Genomic DNA, 12,037 nt, shown 5'->3' with positions numbered 1-12,037 from the left:
CAGAGTTACTCAAAAGTGAGGTATTAAAAACCCATATTGGGTGACTGAGAACCAATACAATTCTCATCTAAAATTTTTCTTCAGAATCTCCTTTTCAGAGCTTCCTATAGTTTTACATTAGTTTATTTCTGTGTCTTATTTCTGAAAACTGTGTAAAGAGAGAGAAAGAGAATGCACTTTCAATTTTGACAGGTTTTTCCTTTTTTTCCCCTAGATCATGGGATTTAGAAAGGCAGATCAAACAGCTGAAAACTTACCGAGATCTCTACCAGGCTCTGTGCAAGTGGATCTGTGATGCCAAGCGTCGGCAGGATTCTATTGAGTCCATGAAGCTGTGTGATTCCAACACTATCATGAGATACCTACATGATCAGAAGGTATGTAGCACCTGAATGAGTTGTCTTCAATTATCTGGATTTTAAATTGTTTTGCTATACAGAAAATACCAGTATCAACGCAGTCTGCAATACTGTGGCCTGTTTTGAATTATAAAGTATGCAAGCTACCAAAAAACACCACATATGTAGAAGGCAGGAGGGAGGAAATATTATTGTCCTCATTACTTTCTGTCAGCACTGCAACAGATTATGATACAGATTATGAACAAGGCTGGTTTTGGCTCCTTCACATTCACTGACACTTTTACACATCAGCTTTGAATTAATTCAAGGGACTGTAAGATCGTGCAACTTATGGGACAAATTACAGCACAAAAATAAAAAGCGAGTCACTACATCTAAGCTAAAGTCAAGGAACTCTCCCTACCCAGCTCTGGGTTCAGTTGCTGGGTGTTCTCTCTGAGAACAGCCTTCTCATGCCCAGAGAGCTTGCTGTTGTACAAACTGCCAGCTGCAGGTCATTTCAGGTCTCAGCCTCAGGGGCTGCAGTAGTCTCCTGCTGCAGGTGCTTTCTGATGGAGGCAGCGTGTACAGGAGGAAATACTGGTAAATCTTGCGGGAGTGTTTCAAGGCTCACTTTTCTCTTGACAGAACTTGCACAGTGAAATCTGTGGGAAGCGAGACAAAGTCGAGGAGCTTCTCAAGCATGCAGATCAGTGCTCAGCTGCAATTAAGGTACTTGGATCTCAGCATTTTTGTGGGGTGTGGTTTTTCATGGTCAGGCACATCCCATTGTCTCTGCTCTGCTGACGGGTGAAGAGTCAGCTCCCTGATGTGTGCGTACAAAAATTGGCGGGGTGAAGTACTTCTGAGTACAAAACACAATGAAAGCAATTTGTGTACTTACCACCTGAAGACTATGGGATCATGCAGCAGATACCAGTGAGAGCTTCTCTTCAGGTGAATCAAAGCCTCCTTCTAGCCAGACCAAACTTTCCAGTTCACATGTTAGAAATCATAAGGAAGTCAAGAACAGTTTGGTACCTTAAAAATTAGATCTGATGAGGATCTGATCTAGGAGGCAAGACAAATTCAGATTAGCAGGAGGAATGGTGTGTAATAGCCGTGAAAACCAATAGCATAGAGAGGGAATGGTTTTGTGGTCCTTGCATTTTTATGTCACCTTTATATCCTTGCTTTCTCCAGCTCAATCTTGCTCTCTGCAGCAAAGGTTTTGTTATATATGTGACATGGCGTATGTGATACAAAAGAGATGCAGAGACTGTTATTTCTGATGAAATTTGGGTTGATAACAGTACTTAGACCAGTTACTCCCATGAATCTTTTTCATCTGAGTAGCCCATAACTTACAGAAACACTTGTCTTCTTGTTTTTGTAAAATGTTTTTTCTCCTTTTCCCTTGTCATTCTCCTTCATGAATCTCCACAGGGGTACTTTAACTCATGAGCTTCTGTTTATGACAGGATCATCTGTACATGGTCAGAAATATAAACAAGGGAAAAATGTAGCTTTTCATTAAGAAAACAAAACCAAAAAACCCCAAAACCTTGCATTTTCTGAAATAGATTACCAGAGAATTCTTTGGCAGTTTCTCAATGGGTCTTGCTTTTCCTCTTGTTTTTCAGGATTATGAACTACAGGTTGCTTCCTACAGTTCGGGATTAGAAACATTGCTCAACATACCTATCAAGAAGAGTGTGGTTCAGTCTCCTGCAGTGCTGATTCTACAAGAGGTATCTTTCTTTCCTCCCCATCAGTTTTTTGAATACATTTGTTTGTCTGTGTGAGCCCTTGTGAGTCCTATCCAGCTGTATTCTAATACCTGGCACCATCACTGGTAATGTGCACTAAGCACGTAATACGGCACAAGGAATTAGTGCAGAACAGTCATTGTGCTGTAAAATCAGACCTGGGCTTGTTTAGGCAGTAGATTAGCCCTCAGGAATTTACCTCATTCCTGTGTACTGTCCACTGCATACATATTGTGAGAAAGGTAGATTCGTGCCCCAAGTGGTTTAGTGGCTTTCAGCCTGGGAATTAACTGCTATTAAAAATTTAACTTGGGTTACTTGTGACTGTCAGACCAGAAGAGCATGATGGACCAGGGGATGATGGCTTGAATTTAATATCGCATCAGCCATGGGGAGAAAACAATCTTGAAAAACAAAATAGGTATGCATTTTTCAGAAGGAGGAATTAACACTTTTGGGGTCCTCAGAAAGTTGTGTGAATTTGTGAGGAGGAGAATTTGCTTTTTACTTTGTCAAGTGATGTGTTTGCTAAAGTAGATTGGAATCCTTTAAATGATCTGGACATAGGTACGTTCATGTCTAAGTCTAGTACAAGCTGCTAACAATTCTGTTTCTTTTGAAGGCTAATGAGGCTCAGTCCCGCTATATAGAGCTTCTTACAAGATCGGGAGATTATTACAGATTCTTGAGTGAAATGTTAAAGAGCATGGAGGATTTGAAGGTATTCTAACTCTTATTTTCTTTAGCTTTCATTTTTATCACGGGTTAGAAAACTATCACGGATCAGAGGCAGAAAAGTATAGTGTAAAATAGCTCACAAAACTATATCCAGAACTCAGAGGTATCCTATGAAGGAGGCATATTAGCAGTGTCACGCATCTTTTGTGAAAGAGTACAGTGTTCTGTGAAGTGACCTCCAACGTCACATGTGAAGTGAGGTAGAGACCTGGTCTTCTTGGTAAATAAGGAGGTGCTCATCAAGGCACAACGAGTGATCCTTCCCTGCCTATCCCAGCCTTGACCTCAGTGAGAGTACATCTACCTCAGTGCTGAAAACTTGTTCTTCATGTTTAAGGGCACCTCATTTCAGCCCATATTCTAGAGTGTTTCAAAAGAAGCAACTCCTGTTTTGATACAGCTCAGTGAAAAAGAGGGGCCCGTTTAAGAAGTTGCATATATGGAATGTGATTTTTACCCGTTAGAAAATCACGGAGGTTCTAAAGGTGACTATTTCATGCTTTCTTGGTGAACTTTAGATACACCACATTTTACTATCAATAATGCACCTCCCTCCCCCCATCAAATATTTTTTCCCCTCTGAAAGTCATTATATGCTCATTTCTGAGTAAGGTTTGAATAAATAAGGATTCCAGAATTTGTCTTGATGACATTAAATTAAAAAAGGGTTTTACCTCTCAGTGAAGCATCGAAAAAATTTATTTTTAAATTTTCAGTGTTACAAATTTATATTGTATTGCATATCATTATTTTGAAGCAGTTGTCACAAGTATTTATGGGAGTTTTTCTGTTTGTTTGATTTTCTGCTACCATATTGCAGATGAAAAACACCAAAATTGAACTCCTGGAAGAAGAACTCAGGCTTGCTAGAGATTCAAATTCAGAGACAAGCAACAAACATAAATTCCTGGAGCAAAATCTGCAGAAGTACCAGATGGACATTTCTCAGCTTAAGGCAAAGCTGATGAGTTTGGAAGAAATGAAAAGACAAGCTGAAATGGATGGAAATTCTGCTAAGCAAAACCTAGACAAATGCTATGCCCAAATAAAGGATCTAAATGACAGAATAACCAGGTTGACTTATGAGACTGAAGATGAGAAAAGGAAAAGGAAGTTGCTGGAGGATAGATATGAGCAGCAGAAGAATGACTATGACCAACTGCAAAAAACGAGACAAAATGAGAAAGACAGTCTTGGTTGGCAAAAGTTAGAGTCTGAGAAGGTCATCAAGGAGAAGGAGTACGAGATAGAAAGATTAAGGGTTCTTCTTCAGGATGAAGGCACACGGAAGAGGGAGTATGAAAATGAGCTGGCTAAGGTAAGAAACCAGTTTAGCGAGGAGATGAGTAATTTAAAGAACAAGTATGAAACAGAAATTAATATTAAGAAGACAACAATCCAGCAGATAGCTGCACAGAAAGATGATGATGCAAAAGGCCTCAGAGCCCAGGTTGACAGACTGACAAGAGAGAACAGAGATCTTAAGGATGAGATTGTGAGGCTGAACGATGCCATTCTGCAAACAACAGACCAACGGCGGAGGGCAGAAGAAGATGCTCTCCAGCAGAAGGCTTGCAGTTCTGAGGTGTCACAGCAGAAGCATCAGTTAGAGCTGGAGCTGAAACAGATCATTCAGCTCCGTGGGGAAGACAACTCCAGATACAAGCAGGCTCTCGAGGAGGCTGCCTCAACTATTCAGGATAAAACTAAGGAGCTGGAAAGGCTAAAGCTTCAGCTTCAGGAAGAGGCTAAAAGCCGATGGGAACTTGAAAATGAGTTGGCTAAGGTAAGAAACAGTTATGATGAGGAAATTATTAGCTTAAAGAACAAATATGAAACTGAGATTAATATCACAAAGAACACAATTCACCAGGTCACCATGCAAAAGGAAGAGGAGACAAATAATTATAGAACACAGCTTGATAATGCCATGAGAGAAAATAGGAATTTGTGTGAGGAAATTAGGAGACTGAAGAACACAATAAGTCAGACAACAGATAATCTACGGAAAATAGAAGAGAATGCTCAGCAGCAGAAGGCAGCTGGCTCAGAGCTTTCTCAGAAGAAACAGCAGCTGGAGATTGAGCTAAAACAAGTTATTCAGAGGCACTCTGACGAAAGTATGCGGTACAAACAGTCACTTGATGATGCTTCTAAGACCATTAAGGAAAGAAACAAAGAGATTGAAAGGTTGAGAAAGTTGTTGGATGTAGAAACAAGTCAGAGGAAAGAAGTGGAGGATGAGAACAGTCAGTTGAAAAGAGTCCAGTTTGACCTGCAGAAGGCAAACACGAGTGCTACTGAGACAATTAACAAGCTGAGGATCCAAGAGCAGGAACTGGCCAGACTGAAAATTGACTATGAAAGAGTTTCACAAGAGAAAAAAGGCAGGGATCAAGAAAGTGCAAAGTTCCAGAGCACTGTAAAAGACTTGCAGATCCAGAAACATAAGTTGGAGGAGGAACTTTGCAGACAGAACAAAAATTTAATGGAGGAGACATCCAGGAGGAAAAAACTGGAGGAGGAAATAGAAGGCATGAGGAGATCTCTGAGAGACCAGTCGGTTAAAATAACTAATCTCACACAGCAGATAGAGGAAGTATCTATTGTAAAGAAGAGGAATGAAGATGACCTTAGACACCAAAGAGAAGTATTAGATGGTCATGTGAGAGAGAAGCAAAGATACATGGAGGAGATAAGAAAATACACATCAGATATTGAGACTTTACGTCGTCAGTTGGTCCAAGAACAGGAGCAATTAAAACAGGCTCACCTACGATACGAGCACTTACAGAAAACCTCTGAGGAAAAAAGCAAAGCCTTGAATGAATGCAAAATAGAAATTGAAAGGCTTCAGTCTCTCACCGAGAACCTCACCAAGGAACACTTGTTACTGGAGGAAGAGCTGCGAAATGTTAGATTGGAGTATGATGACCTCAGAATGGTCAGAAATGAAGTTGATGAGAAAAATACCACCATTGCTGAACTAAAGAATCAGCTTCAGATGAGCAGCAAGCAAACCCTGGAACTTCAGGGGTTGATTAATGATTTACAGAAAGAAAGGGAAAAATTGAGACAGGAAATTGAAAAATTCCAAAAGCAAGCTCTAGAGGTATTCACACATACTTTGATCCCAGCTTTACTGTCTCTCCGATATATAATTAATTGCAGTGTCCATTTGAACAAATTAATTCACCCTTTGCTGTTTGAAGTCGCTGTACTTGTGATTAACATCTCCTTAATGACCCTTCCTCTTGTTAATTTTTAAATAAAAATGGCAGGATTTGGCCACTTCCTTAGCCTCTTTACTCCCTGGGAGCTGTTCTAGGGAGCCATAAGCTCTCGTCACCTCGGAGAGCCTTGTCTTCAGCCCTTGCCCCAGAAGAAACCTGTGTTCTGTGCCAGTCTCCAGCAAACCATCCTAGGGAAAAATGAGAGCACCTGGAGAGTGCCACTGTACTTTAACAGTTCCCTGCTGGCTGTGTGCTTCCCAGGCTATTTCAACCAGGATGGCTTAAAGCCATCCTTTGAGGTTGACCTGAGTGCTGTCACAAACTAAACTGGCTAAAAACCCCAGAACCAACAAGCTGTCAAGGTGCTGATTAGCTGGGTAAGATGTTGACTACAAGTGAGGATTGAAAGTCATGTTGTCAGCTGTACCTAAGGTACTAAAAGTCTATCTTTCATGGGCTGTTTTGGGGATTTATGTTCCTAAGTCACTAAGGGCATTTGAAAATTTTACTATTGGCCCTTATTTCTTAAACTTTAGGTGACAACATAAACAAGTTAAGAAAAACATTTTTTAATATTTTGTTCTGCCTGGTTTCCTGTACAAAGAGCTGCTCTTTAAATATATACAAGTGAGCATTTGTGAAAATGTTTTTTTCCTAGACTTGTCCATTATATTTCTTTTCTTGTTTCCTTTATTGTTTTTCTTTCCTTTATTCTAAAAATCCTAATGCTGATTTTTAAAAAATACTAACATTTAGCATTATATAACATCTGTGCATATATATATATATACACACACACACATATATATATGCTTTTATTACAAATAGATAAACTTGTATTCAGTTTAATATGGACTGCATACAAATGTGCATGCCTGTGAGTGGTTTTGCATATACATATATGAAGACATTGCGAGACTTAAAATGCAAGGCAACACAGGTAAAATTGTTTGGAGTGACATGTGAAACTAACAGGAGAGCAAAAATTGAGTAATGTATTTCCTTTTTATCCATGTATGACCAGTCCTTAGCTGATGCAAATTCCCCTGGATCAGTAGGACTGCCAGGACATCTGCTGAGCATCAGACTATTAATGAGCCTTGAATGCTCTGTGTGTTTGTCAGTGTACTGTGAGAAGAATCACAAAGTTATAGAGAAGTAAGTCAGCCAAAGACTGAGGCTGTGGGTAACAGAATACAGTCTCTTGAGTCTCTGGCAGTACTGCAGACACTGTAAGTGAAGGGGTAATGTGCCTTCCCTGGCTTATGTATATCCATAATCTTGGGTAGGGCACTGCTGTGACTAGAGTTTTTTCCAGTGGGAGCTTGCTGCAGGTTAAATGACAGGCTGGAGAGCATTGTAGGTGGAGGGCATAACTCTAACCAGCACAAACTCTAACCATCCTTTCTTGGTTTATTTCTCCTCCACAATTGTAGGCATCCAGTAGGATTCAAGAATCCAAAAATCAGTATAGTCACATTATGCAAGAAAGAGAAACCCTGCTGATAAAAATGAGTGCTTTGGAGCAAGACAAAGCCAGGCTGCAGAGATTAGAAGAGGAACTGAACCGTTTGAAAGTTACCCTGGAATCAGAATCACGTTTGAAGCAACGCCTGGAAAGTGAGAAGCAACAAATTCTCAATGACCTCAATCAGTGGAAGAGCCAGCACTCCCGAACAGAGGAATCCATAAGGAAGATCCAGTGTGAGAGGGAGAAGAGCGAGAGGGAGAAGAACAGCCTGAGGAGTGAGATTGAAAGGCTGCAGATGGAAATCAAACGGATTGAGGAGAGATACCGGTGCAGGCTGGAAGAGACCGCTGTCAAAAACCAGTCAGAGTTGGAGTCAGAGCGTCTCAGGCTGCAAAGAGAGATTGAGAAGCTCAAGCAGCGCCCATATGGGGCTCACAGATCTACGCAGACCGAGGAAGACTTCTGTATTGATGCCTCCAAGCTGGTGTTCAGTGGGCTGCGGAAGAAGATCACAGCCATGCAGCTGTATGAGTGTCAGCTGATAGACAAACTCGCACTGGATAAACTGCTGAAGGGGCAGAGGTCGGTGGAAGAGGTGGCGGCTGACATTGAGCCCTACCTCAAAGGGGCAGGTGCTATTGCAGGGGTATCCCTTTCGCCCAGACAGAAGTACTCTTTTGTTGAGGCCAAACGGAATCAGCTGCTTACAGCAGAGAATGCAGTCCTGCTCCTAGAAGCCCAGGCAGCAACAGGAGGTGTGATAGACCCACATCGAAATGAGATATTAACAGTGGACAGTGCTATCGCCAGAGATCTGATTGACTTCGATGATAGAGAACAGATCTATACAGCAGAAAAGGCTATTACAGGATTTAAGGATCCTTTCTCAGGCAAAACCGTGCCAGTATCTGAAGCCATCAAGAAAAACTTGGTTGACAGAGAAACCGGGATTCGTCTGCTTGAAGCCCAGCTGGCTGTAGGAGGGATTGTTGATCCTGTCAACAGTGTTTTCCTGCCAAAAGAGGTAGCTTTATCTCGTGGGTTGATTGACAAAGACCTGTACAGGATGCTAAACAACTGCCAAGGCAATACAAAGAACTTCATTGATCCCACCACCAAAAAGGCAGTCACTTACATGCAGCTGAAGGAAAAATGCAGGATTGAACCACACACTGGTCTGCTCCTCCTTCCAGTGCAGAAGAGGAGTATGTCATTCCAAGGGATAAGGCAGCCTGTCTCAGCAGATGCACTGCTTGAGGCTGGAATCATTAAGGAATCAACCAGGAATGACTTGGAAAGAGGTGCAATTACAGTGGAAGAAGTGAGTGAGAGAATTATTGATTTCCTTCAGGGCTCTAGCTGTATTGCTGGTATCTACAACGAGGCAACTAAAGAGAAACTTGGCATTTACCAGGCTATGAAAATAGGTTTGGTTAGGCCGGGGACAGCCCTTGAACTCCTAGAAGCCCAGGCAGCCACAGGGTTCATAGTGGATCCTGTCAGCAACGTGAGGCTGCCTGTTGAGGAAGCTTACAAAAGAGGCCTTGTTGGAATTGAATTTAAAGAGAAACTTCTCTCTGCAGAAAGAGCAGTCACTGGGTACAAAGACCCAGAAACTGGAAACATCATTTCTCTGTTCCAAGCAATGAACAAAGAGCTCATAGAAAGAGGCCACGGCATCCGTCTGCTGGAGGCCCAGATCGCTACTGGAGGGATCATTGACCCCAAAGAGAGCTACCGCTTGCCAGTAGAGACAGCCTACAAGCGTGGCTACTTCAATGAGGAGCTCAACCAGATCCTCAGTGATCCAAGTGATGACACTAAAGGGTTCTTTGATCCCAACACAGAGGAAAACTTGACATACTTGCAACTGAAAGATAGATGCATAAAGGATGATGCAACAGGGCTCTGCCTTCTGCCCCTGAGAGAGAAGAAGAAGGTGGTGCACACCTCACAGAAGAACACCCTTAGGAAGCGCAGGGTGGTCATTGTAGATCCAGAAACAAACGGGGAGATGTCCGTTCAGGAGGCATACAGCAAAGGCCTCATAGATTATGACACCTACACGGAACTAGCTGAACAGGAGTGTGAGTGGGAAGAAATAACTATCACAGGATCAGATGGCAGCAGTAGAGTAGTCCTTGTCGACAGAAAAACAGGTAGCCAGTATGACATCCAAGATGCCATTGATAAAGGCCTGGTGGAGAGAAAGTTCTTTGACCAGTACCGTTCTGGCAGCTTAAGCCTGACCCAGTTTGCAGACATGATTTCCTGCCGCAATGGCACTGATGAGGTGTTCCGGCATGAGTCAGTGACTCGGTCTCCCACCGTGCTGAGTGTCAGGAGTTCTTCTTCAGTGATCAGGAGCGGTTCTTTCTCAGAGACCCCAGATGAGTGCAGTCCTATTGCAGCCATATTTGACACAGAAAACTTGGAGAAAATCTCCATTTCAGAGGCTATACAGCGGGGCATCGTGGATAGCATCACCGGGCAGCGGTTACTTGAAGCGCAGGCCTGCACAGGTGGCATAATATGCCCTACCACTGGCCAGAGGCTTTCACTTCAGGAAGCCACTAGCCAAGGCATCATCGATCAGGATATGGCCACACGTCTCAAACCAGCCCAGAAGGCCTTCCTAGGGTTCGAAGGCATAAAGGGTGGACGCAAGAGGATGTCAGCAGCTGAAGCAGTGAAGGAAAAATGGCTGCCTTATGAGGCTGGGCAGCGGTTCCTTGAATTCCAGTACCTCACTGGAGGTCTCGTGGACCCGGAAGTGCGTGGAAGAATAACTACTGAAGAAGCCATTAGGAATGGATTGATTGACGGTCGCGCTGCCCAGAAATTACAAGACACCAACAGCTATCCTAAAATTCTGACCTGCCCCAAGACCAAGCTGAAAATATCCTACAAAGATGCAATGAATCGGTCAATGGTGGAAGACATCACCGGGCTTAAACTGTTGGAAGCAGCCTCCGTTTCCTCTAAAGGCATATCCAGTCCTTACAATGTCTCCTCGGCACCCGGCTCTCGCTCTGGCTCTCGCTCTGGCTCACGTTCAGGCTCACGGAGTGGGTCTAGGAGAGGAAGCTTTGATGCCTCAGCAAGCTCTTCATATTCTTACTCATACTCAACCTTCAGCAGTGGGTCTATTGGGCGCTAATAACAAGTGAGGGAATGTGTCTGCATTTTATTATCGTTTAGATTATGGTATATTCTGTTTACTAAAAAAAAAAACACCAACAAAGTAACTCAAAGCAAAGCCTTGAAGTCTTTTCTGGGTGTGTTACCCTTTTCTTCTGAAAAAGCTGTAAAATGCTTGAATGCAAACTTATAGAATATAGATTGGGGAATGCAAAAGTAATATTTGTGAATTTTGAGTTTCGGTTCCCATTTCCTTTTAGTCTTTGGATTTTAATAGGTCTCTGTATATTTTAAATACTGTGTCATGTGCCTTCTCCTGTTATCCATAACTATCAACCTATAAGGTGATAACTGAGGTTAGAAAGTCTTGGAGTAGTTAACTTTTTTTCTACATAGACCTTTTTCAATTTGCTATTATGAAAAAAAAGATATTAACAGTACGGACAGAAAATGCCCTTAATACTGGTTTAGAATCTATACCATAAACATGAAACTGTCTTTCAGATGCTCTACTTCTTTATGTTTGGCTAGCCATTTTCTGAAGCATAACTTGGTGGATGTAAAGGGCTATTATTAGGCTGGGCTTCTGTTTTACTATTAATCCATATACATTTTCTACTGTTTTGCTTTATTTCCCTGTAATGAAGAAAATAAAAAACATCTAACTGTACCCATGTGAGCTATTCTGGGCAATAAACTTCTCAAGTTTTAAAGTATTTGGTGTGTACTTACTAATTTTATCTGTGGACCTTCTTGGAGGTGCAGGTTGGAGAAAGAACCATTTTTAAAAGTAGTAGATACTAGCTTTGTTGTAAAAAGTGTACAGGCACACTACTTTTCATGATGCTGAGCCATCACTTTTGTGAATGAGGACTTCTGATTCTGATTTTTCAGTAGGAAAATGAAGATATCACCAATAATGGAAGCTATGCCCTAAAAGCAGAAAGCCTGTTTTCTCAGTTGCTTATATTGATGATGATGATAGGAAGCATATTTTGTCTGCTTGTGATCCAGCTCATTGTCTCTGCAGCTACAAGGGACTGAATCAGATTCTCCCTTATACATCCATGTAACTGGACAATGAGCAGAACTAAAAATTGGCTGGCTTAGCTGGCCAATACAGTGGCACAGGAACATCTTTCAAAACCTGAACAATTGCCTCCTCTAATGTCCTTCTGCCTCTTCTGCTGGCTCCTGAAAGCCTAGGTTGAGAAAACCACGGTAGTGTATCAGTGCTTGCATGATGTCTTGCTGTCATCACTTTTACGTAGGCTGCTGGCATCTCCTGACTCCTTTTATCTGAGCTGAGAAACCAGAGCAGGACTAAATGACCGCAGTATTAGA

General features: G+C 42.1%; 1 protein-coding gene across 3 annotated transcripts in view; it reads left to right on the top strand.

Annotated features, from left to right (window-relative positions):
• Positions 1 to 11,409, top strand: part of LOC121674555 (desmoplakin) — a 39,215-nt gene extending 27,806 nt beyond the window's left edge. The window contains exons 19-24 of one of the 3 annotated variants that reach the window (XM_042048997.1): positions 215 to 377; positions 990 to 1,073; positions 1,985 to 2,092; positions 2,733 to 2,831; positions 3,669 to 4,166; positions 7,518 to 11,409. In XM_042048997.1, coding sequence (XP_041904931.1) covers positions 215 to 377; positions 990 to 1,073; positions 1,985 to 2,092; positions 2,733 to 2,831; positions 3,669 to 4,166; positions 7,518 to 10,712 — 4,147 coding nt within the window. In that variant the 3' untranslated portion in view covers positions 10,713 to 11,409. Of the gene's footprint in view, positions 1 to 214; positions 378 to 989; positions 1,074 to 1,984; positions 2,093 to 2,732; positions 2,832 to 3,668; positions 5,961 to 7,517 lie in introns of all 3 variants that reach the window. The other 2 variants (XM_042048995.1, XM_042048996.1) reach the window with 2 other exon arrangements.
• Positions 11,410 to 12,037: the final 628 nt, after the last annotated feature.

Source organism: Corvus kubaryi, unplaced genomic scaffold, assembly GCF_017639235.1.
Source record: "Corvus kubaryi isolate FWS band 111438036 unplaced genomic scaffold, C.kubaryi_AGA036_p1.0 69, whole genome shotgun sequence".
NCBI lineage: Eukaryota > Metazoa > Chordata > Aves > Passeriformes > Corvidae > Corvus > Corvus kubaryi.
The sequence above is the reverse complement of the archived record's forward strand: the minus strand, read 5'-3'. Positions and strand labels throughout refer to the sequence as shown.